Raw genomic sequence first — 24,045 nt, 5'->3', positions numbered from 1 at the left:
CCCTAAGCAATTTTTAAAGCAGGAATAGCATCATTTCCTTGCCATCTCTTCAGTCTCAGGGTGGTGTGCCTGACACCTAACTGCCTCTGATAGGGTAAATCCTACCAGGGTTTTTTTTAAAGGACTCAGGGTATTAGTGGAATCATCCCTGCTCCTGCTTATGCCAAGTCAGCCCAATTTCTGTCTGCATATAACCCAGCTCAGCCATTCAGACATGCCAGAAACTACCACAAAATATTTGCAGATCTCAGTGGGAAAAAAAAAAAAAAAAAGAAACAAGCAAGAAAAAAAAAAAGTAGGGTGTGAACTGTCTGAAGAAACTTGCAAATTACTTTATACGATTAATAAATGGATAGTAAGAAACAATCCTGGCAGGAAGATGATGCTCACATGTCAGGGAACACAGCCCCTCTACTCCGGGACCCTCAGGTGGCCTTTCTGCTTAGGGTGTTGAGAAAGGATCCATGGACGATGGTGATGTTCCTCCAGCTGCTCTGTTCAGCCACTCTACTGAGTACATTCCAGACCCCAGAGGGCCGCTACCACATTCCCTCCTTCCTGCCACATGTGCTACCCACTCTCTTTCCCCTTTCTCCTACCATTTGTCCCTTCCTCTTTTTACTCTCCCTCTTCCTCCCAAAGTCTGAAACAGGCTCTGAAGACCCGACACTTCCCTCTAGCAAAAAGTCTAACCTTGGGGACCAATAGCAAGGCAGGGGTAGGGATACATGTGTCACCAGTAAGGATTACTGGGCTGGTAGAGAGAATGGATGCTGTCTCCACAGACAGAGAGGAATGTATCCAGAGAGGCACATATGTGGGGAAGCCAGTCATCTGCCCTGGTGAGGGGTCAAGTTGAAACAAGTTAGCATGCATCATCCAGAAGGGGTTGAGAGCATGGGCTCTGGAGTCAGACCTGATTTCGAATCCCAGCTCTGTCATTTATTCACTGTAGGATCTAGGCAAATTATTTAACCTCTCTGAATCAAATTTTCTCATCTATAAAAATAGGGATGACCACAACCATGTGAATATATTCATGCTATTGAACTGAACACTTAAAAATGGTTAAGATGGTGAATTTTTCGTTACATGTTTTTTATCACAATATAAACATGGGGATAATAATAGGACCTCCTTCATAGGGTGGTTGTGAGGGTTAATGAGATAACACACACAAAGTGCCTGGCACATAGTACATGCTCAGTAAATGCTGGCTTTTGCTGTCGTTGATTTTCCAAGTCTGATCGCTGGCATGCATGCCACTTCTTTCAACAATGGCTTATTGGGCTTTTACTATAATCACGGCTCTGAACTATAGCATAAGAAGGTGGAGGGTACCTCTTGCCATGGAGAAGCTTCTTCTCTAGCAGGGTATTTGAGCCGTGTGTGGAAAGGGAAGGAACAGGTATGACCAAAAGAGTTAAAGGAGTCCTCAACTAACTTAACCTTGGGGCAATTGCAAAATTTCCCTGGAATTTAATTTCCTCCCTTCATATAAGAGGAGGTTGACCCAGGAAATTCCCAAAGTCTCTCTCACTTCCAAATTTCTGTGACTACCTTAATTATAGGCAAAATTCAGAGTCTGCTGTATAGTGTGAGACACCCATCCATCATGATCTCTGATCTCTTTGGGCTTCAGTATCTGCATCTGTGAAATGGAGGAGGAAGGCACTCGACCTTGAGAGGCTTGTTCAAGTTCTCACATCATGGAAGGAACTGTCAAAGCTCTCAAAACTGTGCCAGCTCCACCATGAGCTCGCTCTCCAGAAGGAAGCAGCCTCCAGTGCTGAATTCGCAAATCTAAATATAATTCCCGTTATTTCGTAGAAAGGCCAGGCTGGAGGAAGTGAGCATGAGGAAGCCGGGGCTAGAAATGGACAGGGCTTTAGAAAGAGTGGAGGAGGGGATGTTGTCCTAGGAGTCCTGCTGCATGCAAATAACCGGATAGTCACTGAAAAGCAGCATGCTATTAGGAGAAATACCTAATGTAGATGACGGGGTGATGGATGTCACAAACCACCACCGTGGCACGTGCATACCTATGTAACTTGCACGATCTGCACATGTGCCCCAGAACTTAAAGTACAATAAATAATTTTTTTTTAAAAAAAAGAGCTTTCCCAAAGGGATGCTGCTATAATTTAAATATTTTTAAAGGTTTTTACATTAAAATAATAGGAAAAAAAAAAGACGTAGCATTCAAAATGATGACTTGGTGGCCAAAGACTTCAGCTTTAAGCCAGAAGTGACCTGAAAGGAGGATGTTTTGGGTGAATCGCAGAATTCTCCGGTCTGCCTGTATCTGTTGTCTGGCTTCACATAAGCCGGAAGGTTCCTGTCATGTGATCAAGTGGTGAAAGGGGCCCCTTTCTGCATTACAAGAGGGTAGGGTTTGTGTTCAGGTTGGCTCTGTTTCCCGCATGTGCCATGCCCAGTGTGCACACACTGAATATTTGTGGAATAAAACAAAAAAAGTCATGTATAAAACAGCAAATCATGACATTAAACTGTAAGGGGTAACCCCCCCAATCAATACATTGATACAAATAGCATTTAATATAATATTTTAAAAATCAAAATGAATGTCCCAAAATCCATGAAGAAACCATTGGAATTTTAAATGAACACAGAATCAGTCCTGCGGATTTATTTAATCTCAGGCCCCGGAGGCCCTAAGGGCACTCCTAGTGTTATTCCATTGCCTTTGGTACCATGCTGTCAGGAGCTTCGGGCCTGGGCCTGGCAGAGTTGCCTCCATACCGGTGTCCCAGCCACCACTGTCCCGAGGTCCTCCTCCATTCTTCCACCCTCATCACGACACACCCAAGGAAAGGTCTCCAAGGACTTCCAGCAGGAAGCCTGTAACCTCCATCTCCTTGGCTGAACAAGTCCCTTGACTATCTGTCTCTGCTCCCTGCAGTCTCATCTTTGTCTTGTAAACATCCCCTCAACACCTACTCTCCTGCCACTCTCAGTTGCTCACTGGACCCCAGACATCTCACACAGTGTCACCTCTGAGACTCTGCACTTGCTGATCCCGATACCTGGCTACTGCGGCGCACCTTTTTGATGTGACTGGGGATGTGAGTTGAAGAGCCAAAGAGTGAAAAAGAAAAAGGGTTAAAGAACATTCAGAAGTTTCAAGCCTGAAGATCCAAGGATGCCAGCTTATAAGTTCCATTTTCTTCTTTTTCTTTCTTTCTTTTTTTTTTTTGAGATGGAGTCTCACTTTGTTGGCCAGGCTGGAGTACAGTAGTGCAATCTTGTCTCACTGCAATCTCTGCCTCCTGGGTTCAAGTGATTCTCAGGCCTCAGCCTCTCACGTAGCTGAGATTACAGACACATGCCATCAGGCCCAGCCAATTTTTGTACTTTTAGTAGAGCCATGTACTTCACCATGTTGGCCAGGTTGGTCTTGAACTCCTAACCTCAAGTGATCCATCCTCCTTGGCTTCCCAAAGTGCTGGCCTTACAGGCGTGAGCCACCACACCTGGCCCTTTTTCTTATTCTCAGTTTTCAATTTTCTATCATATAGCTGTTTTAAAATTTAGGAACAAAAATAAAATATACTGTATGAGCAGCATCTTAAGGAGAAACTGGGAGCCAGTTTTATTAAACACCTGAAAAAGGAAGACGTCAGCTAGAGAATCAACAGACCTAATGATGATCGTTAATTTTTTTTATTTTTAAATGTATTTAAATTTAAAGTTTAAAATTGTTTTTAAAAATCCATTCATGGTAAAGAGTATTCATGGATATATTTTTGTTTCTATGTATGCCAAGGAAAACGTTACAGAGATTTCTACTCCAAATTGATTTTAGAAACATGTAAGTTAGAGATGCCAGGTCAATTGTATCAGCACAGATGATCTAAGGATACCCAAGTATATGTGGATAAAGCAAAGGGCTGAGCCAGCAGCCCCCAGGGGTTCTTGCAGAACTTGAACTCCTGACCTCAAGTGATCTGCCCTCCTCAGCCTCCCAAAGTGTTGGGATTACAAGCAGGAGCCACCACGTCCAGCCCCTTGTCTTATTCTTACTGGTAGTTTTCAATTTTCTGTCATAGAACTGTTTAAAATTTAGTAACAAAAATAAAATACCCTATATGAATATGAGGTTAGGGTGAGACTGAATGGCTCTGAGACATGACAAAAAGCTCAGGCTTGATTAAGTAGATGCTGGGGAGCTGCTGCACTCTTGAGAAGGGAGTGATCTGTTGAAATCTGGGTTTTAGAAATATTCATTGAAAGAGGCCCTAACAAGCCCTCACAGCATGGATGGGAGGGCCCTGCTGCAAGCTGCTGCATTTTCCTGATGTAAAGGGGAAAGTGTAGGCTTAGATCTTGGCTCAGAGAGGAGGACCAGCCCTACAAACACTGAAAGTTGGAAACTCAAGAACTGGACCTGAGGTTAAGATACAGGAATGAAGAAGGAAGGATTTATTTGCTCTGTTTGTTTATAAAGGGCCACTTTTATCTGAGACACTCTTTAATCCATTCCTACATGGAGATTAAACAGGGATTTTCTCTGATTAGCAATGCTTTGCATTCCACCCTTTCTGAAAGACAAGTGGAAAAAAAAATAATATCGTGAAACCTGCCTTTCATTATTCTCTGTGACAGCACTAAAGAGCTACAAGGAAAACAAGATGTTTTCTGATCCTCTTCTTTCTATTAAACTTAAAAAAATACTTCTTACAGATAATATCATCTGTTAAATCATCTCCTATATTTAATAAAAGTTACTGGAAAAGTATTTTTGTAAAATATGTAATTTCCTGGACAACTCTGGTGATGTGGCCAAAATCTCTGCATACAGCTGCCCTCCCATGCCCTCTTGGCCCTGGAAGAGCTCGGTATCCTTCAACCCCATCCTCCCTGGACTTACTTATTCTTCCACATGCCTGGGGCTGTTCTGAGCCTGCAGATAACTTTCTATGGATTCTTTCTATGGATTCTTCTCCTTGTGCTCTCTTGGCCAGACAATCTTCCCTGTGCAAAGATCTCCTATCCTGATAACACTGCCAGTGGTTCTTTTTTTTTTTTTTTTTTTTTTTTTTTTCCTGAGATGGAGTTTTGCTCTTGTTACCCAAGCTGGAGTGCAATGGCACGATCTCGGCTCACTGCAACCTCTGCCTCCTGGGTTCAGGCAATTCTCCTGCCTCAGCCTCCTGAGTAGCTGGGATTACAGGCACGCGCCACCATGCCCAGCTAATTTTTTGTATTTTTTAGTAGAGACGGGGTTTCACCATGTTGTCCAGGATGGTCTCGATCTCTTGACCTCGTGATCTGCCCGCCTCGGCCTCCCAAAGGGCTGGGATTACAGGCTTGAGCCACTGCGCCCGGCCCGTTCTTAACCTTGGCTGCACATTGGATCCCCTGAGAGCCAATGATTCTGGTTTAAATGCTTGGGGCAAAGCCCTGGGTATCAGGATTATTAAAAGTCCCCGAAGTGATTCTAATGCACAGCCAAGGTCAAGGCCATTTCTTTAACCTACCTTTTCATCTAAGAAGAAGGTGTGTAAAGACTACCAGTTGATGCAAGGTCAGACTCGTTGAAGAAGGCTGGGCTGTATACATTTAGCTCCTTGGCTCGGAGTCCCTGCTCTGACACCAAGCTGCCTGGGAAGAGAAGGCAGGCAGACTGGAAGCTTCACTGTGTCCGACTTGTGTTAATCTGAACCCAGGTAAAGGTGAATGCCTGGCCATCGGCAACTACAGCCAATTCCTTCCGTTATCTTCCCCCTGTTGAAAGCAGCCGTCATACCATTGACTAAAATTCCTGCTGCCAGTGTGTTTCCTTTCCTGGGAAGAATGACTGGGTAAGCCTTCAGTCACTCATTAAGGAGAAAAGAGTAAGATTTGTTGTTAAAGCTATTCCAGGCCACGGTGGATGGGGGAAGATATCCTGGAGGTTGGGAAGTCGCCTCTTTTGCTCTTTCCATTTAAACCCAGCCTAGAAGGGGATAAACCTGGCCTAATCCTTTTAAAAATGACTCTCAACCTTCTGTGTACCTAGGAAATTTGTTAAAATGCAGATTGCTGGGCCCCACCTGGAATTTTTATTCCATTGATATAGTTTAGGAATTTCTAATAAAATTGAATTTTTAATAAACAAATACAGGCAATCTTTATACCCTACTCCAGAAAGCACTGTTTCAGAGGGTGATCTGGAAGAGAGGCTGGGTTTGAAGGCACAGGAGGGAACCTGGGATTGTCCCCTCCCTCCCTGCCCTTCAGGTCCAAGCCTCTTGATCTCAGCCTCCCGGAAGCCAGGCATTCAGCACTTATTCTGACATAGCCCTTGCTTCTCCGGTCTCAGACTAAGATTGTCATGTGATCTGGTCATCTCTCTGCTCCCTCAAGCTGAGGGATCCCGATTCACTGCTTCTTGTCACGCCTACTTAGATAAAAGCTGTATAGCCTATGCAACCAGCCACTACTTACCTATGACTTGAAAGAAAGAGCAGGAAGGCAAGGCGGGAAGGCAGGAAGGCGAGAAAGGCAAGGAAGGCAAGGAAGCCAGAAAGACAGGAAAGGGAAGGGAAGGGAAGGGGAAGAGGAGGGAAGAAGGGGAGGGAGGGGGGAGGGGAGGCGGGGAGGGGAGGGAAGGGAGGGGAGGAAAGGGAAGGGTGACTATAATTAACAATGATTTATTGTATATTTCGAAATAGCTAGAAGAGAAAATTTGGAATGTGCTAATGTGCTCAGCACAAAGAAATGATAAATGTTTGAGGTGATGGCTATTCCACTTACCCTGAGTTGGTCATTACACATTATATGCATATATCAAAATATCGAATGCACCCATAAAAATGTACTGCTATTATACATCAACTTTAAAAAGTATAGTTTATGAAACACTTCAGTAACTTACTATAATTATATAGTTACATAGTATGATTGTTATAGTTGTAATTATATACAATAAAAAGTAGTTAGGGAATGTCAAGAAGCACCAAATGCCAAATTGAGCAAATGGCAAAACTGCATCCAATTCTTTTGCAACATTTTGCATCATCCACAGCAAAATTATATCCACAGCAAAATTACTTATGCAAATTGGCCCCCAGTTTCCTATTACTCTGCCTGTATCCCACTCTTGACAAATTTCTGACAGGATTCTTCACTGCTGGCTCATTTTGCTCTTCAAGTTGGTTAAGCATTAACTTAAGCTAATGCTAACTCCGTCCAGTTACAGTCAGCTTACAACTAGAGCTGCCCTTTGCTCTCCACATGAAGTTATTGAGTTTCCCTGCAATCAATCCACTTCAACCTCTTTCCCTCTCAATTTCTCTTTCTCTCCACTGCCAGACCTCTTGTTTTCATTTCCTTCTTTCTTCTATCTTGAAGATTCTCTTTATTTCCTCAGGAAAAGAAGAAAGGGGTTTGGCACAGAGTATATGTGAACAAATTCTAGAAAATTATAGAGTTCTGAGGCCTAGCTCCCAGAGTCAGAGAAAACCACTTTCAGGGTTATGGGGAAATCACCAATTCCCGCAAGAACAATAATTGTGTACAGCTCATTATCTAAAGGGTCCAGTCAAATAGTTTTCTCAGAACAAAGGAAGAACTTACCTGAAAGGTGAATTAAAACATCCTCCTCTTTCAGGGAAGAACCATGTGAAATTTTATTGTACATTTTTTTAAGTCAGAAAATTATTATGAGGAAAACATAACATGCTCCTATCCTCCCATTATAACATTTTTCTCCATATATGTATATAACACAGATAATACAAATGATATATACACAAGCTATAAAAATTCAAATATTTTAAAACATCATAAAGTAACAATCCCCTTTTTAGAAGGTAGAAGGTCCAGGCAGCAACATAGACACATATTCTTCTTTTTCTTTTAGGGGTCTGTGGCATTCCATTGCATGGATCTATCAGAATTTAGTTAATTAGTTCCCTTTATTTTTTTGAGACAGAGTTTCGCTCTTGTTACCCAGGCTGGAGTGCAATGGGGCGATCTCGGCTCACCGCAACCTCTGCCTCCCGGGTTCATGCAATTCTCCTGCCTCAGCCTCCTGAGTAGCTCGGACTACAGGCATGTGCCACCATGCCCAGCTAATTTTTTGTATTTTTAGTAGAGACGGGGTTTCACCATGTTGACCAGGATGGTCTCGATCTCTTGACCTCGTGATCCACCCGCCTCGGCCTCCCAAAGTGCTGGGATTACAGGCTTGAGCCACCGGGCCCGGCGAATTAGTTCCCTTTTAATGATTGATGAGTTTTGGGTTGTTTTCAGAGTTATGGTTGCAGAGAGGGCAGGAGGAGCAGAGAGGATTAGAGAGTTCTTACACACCATGCTGCAATAAACATGCCTATCTATGTATACTGATACCACATTGTGACCATGTTCATAAGACAAATTCCTAGCAGTCCAATTACTGGGTCAAAAGTCATGGACGTTTTAAATCTTGACAGATATTGATTGTAACATTTTACCTTCCCAACACTGGATATTATTACAGTTGTTAGGTTTTGCCAGTCTGATAGGCAAACATGACATCTCACTGTTGTTTTGATTTAGATTTGTTTAAATATAAGTGAGGTTCAATATCTTTTCATTGGTCTGTTGGCCACTTGTATTTGTTTTCTGTTAGCCATGTGTTCATATCTTTTGCTTATTTTTCTATTGAATTGTTTCTCTTTTTCTTACTGAGTTAAAATATTTCTTTGTAAATCAAGGAAGATTAGTGCAAAAGTAATCTCGGTTTTTGCCATTACTTTTAGTGGCAAAAACCGTGATTACTTTTGCACCAACCTAATACGTAGTTCTTATTATTACTATATACTGCAAATATTTCTTTTAGCATGTCATTTATCTTTTGAATTTGTACATATTGTTACCAGTGGAGGTTCTTGGCTATGAGTCTTCCAAGTTCTTGACATTTTGAACAAGAACTGAACAAAATGAACAAACAAAGCAACAAAAGAATGAAGCAATGAAAGCATAGATTTATTGAAATGAAAGTACGCTCCACAGAATGGGAATGGGCTTGTCCGAGGGGCTCAAGACCACTAGTTACAGAATTTTCCAGGGTTTAGATACCTTCTAGTGGTTTCCCATTGGTTACTAGGATACACCCTATGTAAATGAAGGAGTGGTCCATGACCAGTCTGATTGGTTGCAGAAGGTGACCAATCAGAGACTGAAGTGAAGGTACAAAGTTACACATGAAGACTTGGCCTGGGATCAGTCTGATTGGTTACAGGAGGTACTTTACATTTTTCATCTCTAACACAGTGCAAAGGTAGTAGTAGTCTCTGATCCTTTTGTTACTTGGGCATAGAGAGGTTGGTTTTTCCTTTTGTTTCAGTTCTAGGAAGTCAGTGCAAATTGGCCTTAGGTTCCCTGCCTCCAGACCCTATTCTCCTGCCTGTTTTACTTCTTCTTCTAAAGAAGTTTCGAATATCAGCCAGATTTAATAATCATTTTCTTTATGACTTCTATGTAGGAGTAACTTTTAAATGGAAGTTTTAATAGATGCTACCTACTAACGTTTTAAAAAATAAGAACCTTGGGCCTGATTGAAGCCTCTGCTGCGTCCACAGAGTAGCACCTATCTTCATAATGTGGATACTCTAAGACAGTGACCAATGAACAACACGGCTTGTAATAGGATTGGAGGACTTTTGCCTCGTGTCTCCTCAGAACAGACAGATCAAGAAATCAGAATTTCTTTCTTTACAGCCTGGATTGGCCCAGACATCTCAGCAGAGAGGGACATAGCCCAGTGACCACATTCCTTGTGGAATCAGTCATACTTCTCTTTTGCTAAAGTAGCAGATGGTCAATTTAATTAAATACAATATAATTCGTCCTATTTGGAGGTTTTCTTGGTAAGACTTGTTTCCCTTCTTTTTTATATTCAAGAAGAGTAGAAGCCTTTTTAAAAAAAAAAATCAGACCAGTTATTAATATGTTTAATTTTGCTTTTTTTACAGGCAGCTGCAAAAGATAGTCCATGATATTAAAAACAATGAAGGTGGAATAATGAATAAAATCAAAAAGTAAGTTTGACTCTGCTTAAATATTTAGTTATATAAAATAAGTCAGCATATGGTACATGGAAGAAAACAAATTTCTCTATTAACTTGATGAGGAGTTTCAACCTCTTTAGCATACAACCCTTCCTTGCTATTGGCTGGAATCCATGGTGGTTAGGTCTACATTCTGGAACAGGACAAGTGAGTGCAGTGGTACTCAGGGGACTTTGATTTTCCTTCTCACTGCAGGGAAGGTGAGCTATGCCCATTCAAGGTGCCTAACAAATGTCAAAGCAGGAAAATCATTTCTATAACCATTTAGCTAAGGACTACCAAGACATCTATGGAGCAATCCAAATGAAAAGCTACAAAACACAGCCCTAGCTTCTTCAGGATGCCATATCCATTTTCCATATTTTGATTCCTGCTTTTTGAATTTTTACCTTAAAATGAACTTTTCAATTGGCACCTGGAGAGGAAAAACTAGCACCACAAAACTCCTTGTACATCAAAATCTCTTAAGCTTTTTTTTTTTTTAAAGAGAATAAAAATGGTACATATCTGCATTTGCCACTCAAAATCTAAGGTAGACTTATCTTAATAGGTAAGTCTCTTTCAAGAGAAAATGGAAAATGGTATTCTGTTAAGTCTTAAAATTTTTTTAAATGAAACTAATACAGATTCACCAGGGAAAAGAAAAAGAAGCCAGAATGTATGAACTCCCATTTCCTTGTATCTCCATCTTAACCCACTCCCCGGAAAGGGATGTTGTCATAAGTTAATTCAATGTGTGTCTATATATGTATGTCTGTGTGTGCTTACACACACAGACATACATACACTGACCTTGTACATTCTATACACATACATTTTCATCATGAATGTTGTCATAGTGCATACGCCATTCCACCAACCTGGTTTGCTGGTTTTACTTAAGCTATTTCATGGACATCTTTATTTGTAAGTAAGTAAAAATTAACCACATTTTTTTCTGAACAGATGATTTAATAGTCTACCTTAAATGTATTACAATTCAATTAACTAGCTATATATGGTGGCCATCTTTAAGGGGGGGGTTGAATTTAAACTGGTATAACATTCTGGAGAGCAATTTCAATCAAAATTCTCTGGTTGCTTCTTCCAATTTAAATGTCATGAATAATACTTTAATAAATGTTCATTGCAGACCTTGAATATACCAGTAGGCTAAATTCCTGAAATGAAATTTCCAAATGGAAGGAGTTGTGTCCTTAAAATTTTGATTGCTATTACCAAATTTTTCTCCCCAAATTTTGGACCAAAAAATAGTTTATAGAAGTTCATTTCTCTATGCATTCAAAACAGTATCCTTATTCTTTTTAATCTATGCTAAAATTAAAAATAAGAAATCACTTTTGGTGGTATTTCCAGTCTATGAAATGTAAATGAGTCTCTATGCATAAGTGATCATCATAAAATATTAATGGCCTTCTGCTTGTGAGGTAGTGGTCATCTTACAGAGGAGGAGAATTTGGCTTCATATTCTGTCTGGTGACTGGGAGGTGTGTGATGATTTTTCCTTATTATTTCTGCTACAGATAGGATCTCATTCTCTATGACAGAGTCCTTGTTACAATCACTAGCAATTCTAGATTAATTCTCCCCCCGTTGCCAGCTTTACAGTACACCGGTTCTCAATAACAGGAAGTCTCTGCATAAAATGTCTCTTTATTCCATGGTCAGTCATATTTACAGCAGCTGTGGAGCTCAAATTTTTTCTGACAGCTTCTGTTTCAAACATTCTGCCCATTGGACGACCAAAGCACTTTTACATGAAAAACGATGTTTCTTCTCAGCCTGGAAATTATGGCCGCTATAGTCATTATGCGGGGTGACATCAGGGGCCCGTTAGCTCAAAGTGACTTGCAATTATGCTCTTACTTGGAGCCAGGCCGCAGGTGCTACCATGAACGGAGGAAACACACTTGACCAAGCTGGTTTCCTAACGCAAGGCTGTGACAGGGTTTTCACTGGTCCATGGCCACATGAGAAAATAAGGTTGTGTGCAGCAGCCAGCTACAAAGTTCACCCACACCTTTTATTCCTAGTGTTCTGTGGCTAACAGTCCTTTAATGAGTTTTTTCTTTATTCTGAGATGATTTGGGGGTGTTAAAATACTCTTCCTTTTCTTGTATGGAAGGATAGAAATAGTAGATAATAAATAGTTTGTGCTTTTGGAAATTTTACTATTCCTTGAAGCAACCTGGGCACCAGATCTGGTTTTGTTTTTGTTTTTCTTCCTTGCAACACCTTGGACGATCTCTGTCTCTGTACCTCATACGAACCTAATGATAGGATCTTCCCAGCCTACCCTGCTGGCTTGTGAGAATTGAATGAAATAATAGATACTGAGAGCCTAGGAGAAAAAGAAAACCAGAATTTCTATGTAAATATAGGTATTGTTATTGTTGCAAATTACAATTTTGGTTCGTAAATTCTTTTTGTGTGCATTTTCTAATCAAACACAAATTTCTATGCTGCTTTTCTTTTCTTACAAAACATGAAATGTTTCTATATAATAGCAGTTATACTGCTTCTATAGAAGGATATGATATTTTAGAAAATAAAGGCTACTGGATATAAGTTTTATTTATGTATATTTTAAATTTCATTCAGCAAATAATTCTTAGTTAAAATGGGTAATAATTATTACAAATAATTTACTGTAAACTTACTCATTTTAAGTAGCGGAAAAGGAGGTATCAGAACTTACAAAACTTAGAATAATTTTCTAAAATGTAATTTAAATTTTGTTCTTTTATTGAATGGAGAAGGATTGTGAATATTTAGCACATTTCATATGTGCATAAAGATACTAAAGTCGTTTTGAGAGTGCTTAAAATGAGTTGAATACTAAATAAAATGAGTATCATAATCTCCAATCTTAAGACACTCACTGTTCACTTATTTGGCTTTTTTTTTTTTTTTAAAGACAGTGTCTCACTCTGCCACCCAAGCTGGAGTGCAGGGGTGTGATCACGGCTCACTGCAGCCCTTACCTCTGGGACCCAAGCCATCCTCCCACCTTAGCCTCTCAAGTAGCTGGGACCACAGGCACATGCCACCATGCCTGGCTCATTTTGCTTATTTTTTGTAGAGATGAAGTCTCACTACGTTACCCAGGATAGTTTTGAACTCCTCGGCACAAATAATCCTCCTGTCTTGGCCTCTCAAAGTGCTAAGATTACAGAAATGAGCCAACATGTCTGGCTTATTTGCATTTTTTAAATGGTGCAAAAATAATTTTAGCCCAACCTACAACTAAAATGCTTACTATAACTGTTTTTTTTTCCTGTTAAACATTTGTAAGCCACTAAAATGTAGTTCATCTTACCTTATCTTCCTGTCAACACTTGCCTTACCAACCAATCGACACTTACCTTCCTTGAACCTCTGAACTCAGTGATTACCACTGTAGTATTCTGACCTCTCTGAGCCCTTCTCCACCTGACTTCACCTTTGCCAAGTCATAGCCACACTGTGCTTGCCCTGGGGAGGTGGGGAGAAGTGGAAAACCTCTGACTAAGGCTTCACTACATTACGATACATCAAATCTGTCCATTGATGAGTCCAAAAGAAGCCGTTATGCTATTGGTTGTCTATCTATTCTCTCTATATCAGCTTGTAGCATTGGCTCTGACATTCATTGTTCTGCTCACTGACCTTTTGTCTCGTGGTTGTTACCTCCAGGCTAAAAGTCAAAGCACCTCCAAGTGTTCCTCGAAGGGACTACGCTTCCGGTAAGAATATTTCTCAGATACTTTAACTGACTGTTGACTAATTTAATGTTCATATTTACACTTATGCTTATGGAAAAGAAAAGATGTTATCTTCATTTGAAAACAACGGTATCTTTCCAATTTTCTTTTTCCCAAATTTCAAGAATGACTAAATCTATTAGGCGTCTGACTACCGTGGAGATGTAGCTTTTATCCATCCATCCACCTATCTGTTTACTGGATGTTTATTAAAGATCTTCCATGTGCTAGGCACACACATGGCCAATATAGTAAGATCCCATCTCTTAAAATATAAGAAAAAATTATAAGCAAAATAGAAATAGAGTTTGTCCTGTGCAACTTCAAAGGGGCGAATTAAGAAGTTAGGTCATTTGTGTGGTTTTTTCCTCTGGGATAAACGTCTCCAGTGGTTCAGCTGTTTCTCACATTTTCTGATTCATTCAACACATGTTTCATGAGTGCATCCTGTGTGACTCTCACTGTGCTAGATCTGGAGTGGGAACAACATCTAGTGCCTGAGCTTACAGTGCTGAATGACTAGTGATGACTCAGATAAGAAACAAGAAAGCAAACAGGTAAATATACATTAGCGAGCATGGTAACTGCTGTGAGGGAAAATGGCAGGGTGCCATGATGGGGATTCAGTGTGGGGTAGGAGAAGAGCTTAGGTGGTCTGGGAAGGTCTGTCTGAGGAGGTGACATTTGATTGGAGGACTTGGGGTCAAATAGGCAGGAACATTTGTCACTTTCAGATGAACCAACAGCATCAGAGATGCTGGAAACAGATGCCAGACACAGATGCCAAGAGTTCAGAGTGAATTGTTGAAACCCTGAGTGGACTGACATATCTGATTTCAGGGTGGACATCGCTCCTGATTGTCCCCTCACACTCAGCTGTCTGCCTGCGCATCCCCTCACCCAGACCCTCTCCTTTCCCTCTACTTCTGCTTGGGGAAAAGGGAGGTAGCATCTGTCTGTTATTCAACCTTTTGCCTAACTCACACGCCTTGGGCTCAACCTTGATGCCTCCTTTTCTCTCACCCTCTACAAAAATTAATCTCCAAATCTCACTGATTCTCTCTTAACTGCATCTTCAATATTTTTCCCCTGTCTATTCCCATTGCTACAGCTAAGGCCTTCATCATCTCTTGCTTGTCCCAGTACAGAAGGCTCTAAGTAGTCTGTTTAATTCCTGATTGCCTGTGGTCCTCTCAACTTCCACCAGAAAACTGGTCTGAAATAAAATTCTCTTTAAATCTTGTCATGGCTCTACATCACCAACAAGAGGAACTGCAGACCACTGAGCCCACACACAAGGTCTTCCAGTGTCTAGCCACCAACTGGCTGCGTAACTTTGGGCATCCCGTGCTCCTCGCCTCATCCATATTATGCAGGCCTGAACCAGAAGATCCATCAGGCCCCCTCTAATACTAGTTGTTCTGCACTCTTATAGAAGCGCAGATCTTTGGGGCTCAGAGCCCAGTGATAAAGTGAGCCTCTCCTAACATTCTTTAGGAATTTACATCTCCCAATCTCCCTGATGCTCTGAAGTGTTCTCTGTTTTGACCTCAGACACCTGCTCCCTTTCCTAGAACCTTCTAAATAGTCTTGATGTCAGAACATTTGTACTTAATCTCTCCTGGAATGCAGAAGTGTGGCCCAACAGGTTCTGTAAGCCTTTGCAAGACAAAGCATGATCCCAGCCCGACAGCATCAACCTCATCAGGAGTTTGTTAGAAATGCAGAATCTTGGGCCCACGCTAGAACTACTGAATCAGCATTTGCATTTTAGCAAGATCTCCAGGGGACTTGAATGTAAATCACATTTAAGAAACCCTGCTATAAACCACCATCTCTGTCCCTGTTGCCTCTCTTGAACTGAAAGACAAGTAGATTTTTACTCCCTCAACCCCTGACCCCTGCAAATCCACTGATGTTCCAGGATCTCAGAAATGCATCTTATTGCTTTGCCAGATGAGTGGGGCCTTGCCCAGTCTCCCCTGCTCTTACACTCAATCCCTGGAAATGGTCCAAAACCACCATTACCACCTGCAGTTAGCGTCCTCCCTTGCCGTTCTCTCTCCCACCCCAGTTCACGTCCCAGGAGCATTTCCAGCTGCTTCCCCTGAGCCTTGGGGTTTCTGCACAGCTGCATGCCTAGGAGCTCAGAAATCAGCTCTGAGAGCTCCTCCTGAACCTGGGAGTCTTCAGGACCTTGGAAACCCTAGTGTGTGGAGGCCAGCGCCCACCAGACCTCCTGAACCTGGGAGGCTGATCACGTGCTCTCGGGAGCACTGATGGTGGATTTATGTCCTCTTTCCAGTTCTGGAAACAAATGGCTCCACCAAACCCTCTAAGCTTGTTAACCTTGGTGATGCTGACCTTCAGAGAACAGAGGATGGGAAGGGCCAGCAACCTCCCCCTGAGATCAGTAAGAGTCACCATAGCCCCTTCCCCGGTTAGAGTACAGAAAGACAAAGCTTGAATTACACAAAGAATGAAGACCTGGGTCTCCTCCAGGGACCCAGGTTAGGCCAGTGTGAAGCCTGCTGCCTTCAGTTCAGACCCGCAATCCCAGTTCAGTCTTTGCCTAAGGAGGAAACATCCCCCTTAAGGACCTCCTGGCCCAGTGGGCAGAGTGCATTACCCCAAGCAGCTGGCATTGCTGCAGGAAGGGGATGATATCCAAACTGTTGAGTACTGACCCTGTTCTGGGCATTAAGCTAAGCTCTTCAGAGACATGTCTCATTTAATCTTCTCATTAGCACCGTTATATAGAAATTACGATCTCAGTTTTGCAGATGAGGAAAATGTGTCTCAAGGACATTAAGTATCCTGTCCAAGGCGACTGCCACCACTAAGAGGAAAACCCATCCCAGACTCGCATTTCACTGTTCCTTGCCTTGACCCATGCTCAGGTATTTATACTTTGGGGTATATTTCTTCTTATTCTGAAGACATTAGAGCGCCTGACATTAACACAAAAACGTGCTTCCCAGTTTCTGAGCTTCCACAGTTGAACAGTCTTTTGTATCTTTGAAGCCTGAGGTCTGGCTGGGGATGGAGGCCCGGGGGAGACCAGTCATGATGCCCAAGAGTCTCCTGGGATCACTGCAGATGTCCCGTTGGTTACCCCACAAGTCCTTGAGGAGTCAGAACTGAACAGAACCCCTCTCTTGCACTCCTGGACTCTGATGTCCAGCGCTCTGATGGGTGGCATTCCTGGAGGTCCACCTGTGACTTCCTCCTCTAGGTCTGCTATCATGCAGGGAGGAGATCAGAGCAAATGTGGGGTGGAGGGGGGGAAACTCACATGAAAAAAAATTTAAATCCAGAGCAAAGAAGGCACTTGGACAGGGATTCTTGGGTAAAAGCCCACACAGAAGTATAGGGTATGCATAACAATCCTTCGTCCACTAAAGAAGTGAGATTTAACACTGCTTTCGCCATGGCCCTGGTGCTCCTAGTGGAGCCAGAATTTACCTGGTTTTCTCTCTCCCTGTTCACACTCCCCTGGTGGTATTGTCCTTACACTGACATGGGAGAGTTATATCCAACATCAGTCCTGCCACAGGGAACAAAGAAGAGAGGAATGACACTTGGGCTCAAAGGTATTTTAAAGCTTAGAATGTCCTGAAAGATTGCCCAATCCAAGCTTCTCATTTTAGAAAGAACTGGAGACCAGAGAGGCAAGTGACTCCCGAGGTCATACAGTGAAGTGACGGCTGAGCCAAGACTATGTTCCCCGTGACTGTACCCCCACCCTTCTGTTGATGATCCTGCGAAGGGATGAGTAAACATACAGACAAAGGGAGTTTCTAAGATGAGTATTTCTTTTTTCTTTTCTTGAGACGAGGTTTCACTCTGTCACCCAGGCTGCGGTGCAGGGGTGTGATTGTGGCTTACTGCAGCCTCAACTTCCTGGGCTCAAGCGATCCTCCTGCTCCAGCCTCCCAAAGTGCTGGGATAACAGGTGTGAGCCCACCACGCCCAGACTAAGTTGTTAAGTATTTAGACTCAGAACACCTCTCCAAGCCAGCCCGAATCTGGTCCTTGTCCTCAGCTCCCCACATTAAATCATGCCCCTTTCCCCTCTCAGGATGGCACTGGCAGGATTGGCCACCCACCTCCTCCCTGCAGCCTCTGTAGTTCTGCTTTCTGTTCCTTTTCGGTGTCTGTCCCCACCACCGCAACCGGCCTACCCTCCCTCTTTCCTTCCTTCTGTGTCCTGCTGTGGTCTTCCCGCTGGCTCCCTGCATGCCACCACCTGCTCTGTGTGGGGAGAGGTGGGCAAGGTCTGGCGGCCCGGCAGCCTCCAGAGCAGGATCAGGGCCGAAGCTGAGGCAGAATGTCAGACACGCTGCGATACCACCAGCATCTGCCCCAGGGGCTCCTGTGCTCCTGCTGACTCAGAACTGAGAGGCTGGATTCACACCCCTTTGCCCCAGCCGCCACCAGAGTCCTGTACTGTCCTTCCAGCCATCCCTTCCCATTCCCGAGACCCCCTAGTCTGGATCAGCCATCGTCTCTCCCTGCCCAAGTTCCTAAACACCATCCTCATAAGCCCCTCATCTCAGCTTGTCCCTGGAGCCTGCGGCGTTCACTATGGCTGGAGCCCCCACTGGCTGGCAGCACATCAGGTTTGTGTGAGTGCTCAGCAGAATCACCTGGCTCTCTCCCTCTCCAGCCCAGCACATTGGTTCTGCACACATCTGCTTCTAAGCCCTGCTTCTGGGGCTGGCACATAAGCCCCTGTCTCAGATGATGGAGGAGGACACCCTCCTTCATCCTTATTCTCTCCCCTAAATCTTGCTCATCCTTCAAGACCCCATTCGGTCCCCCCTCGGGCACATGGCCTCAGGCAAATTTTTGGCTGTCACTGAGTACACCTTTCTCTGAACTTTCCCAGCTCCCGGCAACGACCCCAGGTGTGGGGACATTTCTCAGGAAACTTTATATGGCTCTGGGTTGTCCTCAGTCTCATGTGGTCATTCTTCTTGTCCTTAAGTCTTTATTTGTATTACGCAGCATGGCTTGGTGAGAAGACCTCAGACTTTGGGGTCCTTTAGGCCTGTGTTGGAATCCTGGCTTTGCCCCCTAAGCACTGTGTGAACTTGGAACAGTTTTGTAACTTGAGTGAGCCTCCAATTCCTGACCTGGGGATAAGAATACCTATACTTTAGATCAGGCGTCCCCAAACTTTTTACACAGGGGGCCAGTTCACTGTCCCTCAGACCGTTGGAGGGCCGCCACATACTGTGCTCCTCTCACTGACCACCAACGAAAGAGGTGCCCCTTCCTGAAGTGCGGCGGGGGGGCCGGATAAATGGCCTCAGGGGGCCACATGTGGCCCGTGGGCCGTAGTTTGGGGACGCCTGCTTTAGATTGTTCTGAGACTTGCAGAGACTGTAAGTTCTTTGTAATAGCTAACATTCATTGACTTCTTTACTCTCTATCAGATACTCTTCTAAGTACAATTAATAATGTCCATTTTATCAAAGGGAAACTGAGGCCCAGAGGTGAAGCAATTCAGCTAAGATCTCACTCCCGGAAAATGGCAGAATAAGGATTCTGAGTTAGGCAGTCTGACTCCAGAGCCTCAGCCCAAATAGGGGCCACTGTGGCCATTCTCACATCTCCTCATGCCTGGTGCTGTGCCCACAGGCCGGGAGGGCTGCAGGAATCTTAAAACCTGGGCGAGGCAAGGGGAGGAGTCCCTCTATTGTTTGGCATGGGATTATGACATGGCAAATGGAGTATAGGCCCCAAACCAGGTAAACCACACCATAGGAAAGGCTTTACCTGACGAGTGGCCCACCCAGGATCTCAGCTTCCTAGCAGGGACCATGCAGTCACACACACAAAATCAAGCCACCTGGCCCATATGAATTTCTCCTCCCGCAAATTCTACTCACTACAATAGAGGTTTTCTTGGATTCATTTCTTTGCGGTAGCCACAGTGTGTGATTGACAGGGGAGTGAATTAGAATCGGTGGTGTTTTGAGTGTTAATTGAGGCATTCTTCGAAATGCCCAAGCTGGCAGTACCATTACTAAGGCATTACTGTGTGGCAGGCTTTGCTAAGAGCTTCACGTGTATCCTATGACTTCGTTCTCACAAAAACATGATGCAGGCACTATTCTTATCTTTGCTGTACAGGTAAGGAAATGAAGTTTTAAACAATATTAAATTATTGGTCCAAAACCAAGCAGCTAGTAAAGGATAGAGCCAGGATTTGAACCCAGAGAGCCTGGCTCTAAAGCTACCTGTGCACTTCGGGAGGCTTCCTGAGATACTGGAAAACTGAATACTGTTTTGAACCTAACACCCTGGACCGCTGTGCTTTTTAGTCTTCGCAACTGCCTGCAAGGCTGTAACTTTATGAATATGATGATGTGAATTGCAGTTGGGACCAGAAGTAGATAGTCTAGCTAGGGATCGAGGGGGCCCCGACAAACCACCTCTTCCACATCCCATATGATGTTTCTCTCTTTTCTGTTTCCATGTGCCAAGATGTCTGGATTGGGTTCCCGTTTCACCAAGGTTTTACCTAAGTGCTCAGAAGAGAGTTAGGTGGCTCATATGAGATTTCAGCTGCAAAAACCAACACAACCTGTCTTTCAACCCAGCTCCCAGACTTACTAGTCATGTAGCCTCAGGCAGGTTTTACTACCTCTTTCAAAACCAAGTTTCTCCACTGTGAAATAGAGATAATAACACCTACCACATAGTGCTGTTGTAAGAATATACTTTTACAACACTTAACCTGGCACCCAGCACATGGGAAGTGTTCAGTAAATGGAATCTATTGTTGTTACCTTAGTGTTCCTTTATTTGAGTCATTTATTAGTTGATGTTTTATTAATACATTAATTACAAATGCAAAATTCTTTTCAGATGCAAAGATAAATTCGATAGGCCTTACCTTTCAGTACAGAAAGACATGAACAACTTAATCACAGCACAGAACAGAACGAGGTACTTGTGACATCACTGCCACCAGCTTCCAAGAGGGCCCAGAAAAAGAAGTGATTGATTACGACAAGAGACTGGGGTAGACTTTGTGGAGGAGGAATGACAGGGATTTCCATGGAAGAAGGAAGACGGGCGGGGGGAATGGCATGAGTAGAGAGGAGAATCAGCAGAGCGCGCGGCGGGAGGAGCAAGCCGTCCGGCGTTACTGTCAGTGAGCATGAGAGCCCCCGGCAGGAGAAGTTGGCTGGGGGCAGAAGGCGGAGGCTTTGGAATGTGTCGACACAGAACCTCCACTTGATTCCACAGGGAGTCACTGATGATTCTTGAGGAAAGGAACAGCATCATCCAACCTTTATTTTAATAGAATAACTAGAAACAGTAGGATGAATGGATTGCAGAAGAAAGATGATGGAGACAGGGACACCAGTTAGATGGCTAATGCAGCTACTTTCACCAGTGACTGAGCACACAGGAGGCCCCCAGGAAAAGGTGGCGCAAGTGCAGTTATCCGGGCAGGGAAATGGGTTTCACAGAGGCCTTTTATAAAGGTTTTTATGTAAATGGTTGGTACAAAAACTCTTGCCGTCTTAAGTGTTATCTTCAGTGACCCCCCAGACATAAGGTATTAGAAACATATTGACCAGATGTGGTGGTTCATGCCCTAATCCCAGTACTTTTGGAGGCAGAGGCAGGTGAGTCATTTGAGCCCAGGAGTTCAAGACCAGCCTGGGCAACATGGCAAAACACCATTTCTATAAAAAATACAAAAGTTAGCTGGGCATGGTGGCATGTGCCAGCTACTCAGGAGGCTGGGGTAGGAGGATCACTGGCACCAAGGAGGTTGAAGCTGCAGTGAGCCATGATTATGTCACTGCACTCCCACCTGGGCAACAGAGTGAGACCCTGTCTCAAAAAAAAAAGAAAAAAAAAAAAAAACAAAAACAAGAAACGTACTCTCCCATCGTGCCAGGTAATCATGTTGGGAAGAGGATTGATTCACCCATTCTTCTAGAGTATACCACGATCAACCCCAGTAATCGTGGTATACTCTAATTCGGCATCAGTCAACCCAAAGAATAATGTATTAAGAATTATTATCTGTTCACGTCGAGTGGAACCTGTATTTGGCTTGCAGTGAGGCTCCTTCTTATCACCTATCATGTTTTTCCCAAGAGAGGGCGCTGCTGCCACCATTGTTTAAGATGTGGCCACTCCGATCCCACAGTCTCCTTCCTGACCCCATTTTACCTCTGCAATTCCTTTGCTGGTGCCTCTGGAGAACCCAAATGTTTGACTCTCTGAATGGAATCCAGTGATCTACTGTGGCAGGGGTAGAAGTAACAAAAAGAAAATAAAATAAAACTAGAAAATGTTCTTTTGAGGTTGTGGGGAATTTAGGAATATCCACTGGGTCCTTAGTGGCAGTGACTGCGCATCGGGGCAGGAGGGAGCTGGGACCCTCTGTGGTGCTGTCATAGAGCCACTCTGTCACCTGGGCCTGTGTCTATTTGATTCCTACACAGCAGAGTGAATCCCATATAACCTCTAAGGGCAGTTTATGTGATAGGCTAGATGCTAAGTTTCTCATACTCTAAATGTGCTTTGGAGGGCAAGAGGTCAAATATTCACCTGGGCTGTCATAATTCAGCCTTATTTTACTCAAAAGCTCATAAACTGCTTTTGGAAGCCACAATCTGTCATATTCATTTTTATATGCCCATGCAGAGCCCAGGATGGCACCTGTCCCTGGAGCTCAAAGACAGGGAGGCAACACCGTGGGGTGGGGGGCTCTGCGCATGCCCGTGGAAGGCACCCGCAGGGTTCAGCTCCGGACTCTGTCATTTATTGTACTATCTGACCTTGGGCACATGATATATCTGCTCTAGGCCTCAGTTTCCTCACAAGGTTTAAGTGATTTTTTTTTCTTTTATCTTTCTTTTTTTTTTTTTTTTTTTTTTTTTTTTTTTTGGAGACAGGGTCTTATTCTCTCACCCTGGCTGGAGTGCAATGGCACTATCACAGCTCACCACAGCCTCAACCCCCTGGGCTCAAGCAATCCTCCCATCTCAGCCTGCCGAGTAGCTGGAACTACAGCCATGGACCACCACAAGCAGCTAATTATTTTATTGTTTGTAGAGATTGGCCTTGCCGTGTTGCCCAGACTGGTCTCGAACCCCTGGGCTCAAGCAACACTCCTGCCTTGGCCTCTCAAAGTGCTGAGATTACAGGCATAAGCCCCAACACCCGGCCCCTCACAAGGTCTTTGAGGGCAAGGCCAAAAGAAGACAAAACTCTAATAATAATATTGTCTGGCACATAGTAAAGCACCGGATCATTTGTTTTTTCACACGAAAAGTCAAAGTTAGATCCAGAGAGGACCACAGAAATAATTCCCTCATTGTATAGATCTGGAAACTGAGGCTCAGAGATGTTAGAGGTCTTGCCCACACTCCAATGCATTAGGAACAAAGCCTGGATAAGAACTGAGGTCTGTCTGACTCTCTGTCTAGTGGTCTTCCTAGTACGCCGTCCTCTGAAGTTCTTAGAAGCCACATAGTATGAATTGTAGATCTCTACTGGGTAACCCAGCAATGTCCCTTAACAAAGATCACATATGGATCAGATGCACATTGCTCTGCCTGGTGGGACTTCTCTCTATGCTTTGAAAATCAAAATTTTTAAAAAGTCAAAAGTAAGTGAATATATGATTGTAGTAACCAACCCAAGGTCAAGTATATAGCACCAGAAAGCCCAAAGGGAAGGGAAGGCAGATGGGAGGTATGTGTGGACGGGCTGGGGCTGGCCCACTGAGGCTCATGTGTGTACCTTCTGCTTCTCCCATGCCATTGCAGAGAGCCCCGCGGATGAAGAGGAACAGTGGTCTGATGACTTTGTAAGTATTTGCTCCTGAGACTAGGAGGGCATTAGGGTCCCATGGGAGGCCTTTTGAAAGTCTTGTTTCTGAATTACATGCTGGTGGTCAGCCGCACATCACAGAGGGAACAGAAAGAGGGCAGGCTTGGAAAGGTCACCTACAGGCAGCACATACCGCATACCGGCTGACTTGACCCGCACTCACTGTGTGCCTGGCTAAGAGCTTTCCATGCATGACCCCATTTAAACCTCACCACAGCCCTTTGAGGTAGGTGTTCTTAGCCCCACCTTCAGGGCTGGTGTTCAGAGTACTCACCAACACAGCCAAAACAGGTGTCGGAGTGTTTAAATGTTTCCATATCAGTTGACAAATGCCTCTGCCCTAAACTTCCCAGTGTCCCATGACTGCCTGA

The 24,045-nt window shown here is 43.7% G+C and overlaps 1 protein-coding gene across 2 annotated transcripts in view; it reads left to right on the top strand.

Moving 5' to 3' along the window:
• BLNK (B cell linker) overlaps window positions 1–24,045 on the top strand; it is a 72,608-nt gene that overhangs the window by 8,919 nt on the left and 39,644 nt on the right. For both annotated transcript variants that reach the window (XM_003922353.4, XM_003922352.3), the window contains exons 2-4: window positions 9,963–10,028; window positions 13,734–13,783; window positions 23,611–23,651. In XM_003922353.4, coding sequence (XP_003922402.1) covers window positions 9,963–10,028; window positions 13,734–13,783; window positions 23,611–23,651 — 157 coding nt within the window. The remainder of the gene's footprint in view (window positions 1–9,962; window positions 10,029–13,733; window positions 13,784–23,610; window positions 23,652–24,045) is intronic.

Source organism: Saimiri boliviensis, chromosome 12 (assembly GCF_048565385.1).
Source record: "Saimiri boliviensis isolate mSaiBol1 chromosome 12, mSaiBol1.pri, whole genome shotgun sequence".
NCBI classification, from domain to species: domain Eukaryota; kingdom Metazoa; phylum Chordata; class Mammalia; order Primates; family Cebidae; genus Saimiri; species Saimiri boliviensis.
The sequence above is the reverse complement of the archived record's forward strand: the minus strand, read 5'-3'. Positions and strand labels throughout refer to the sequence as shown.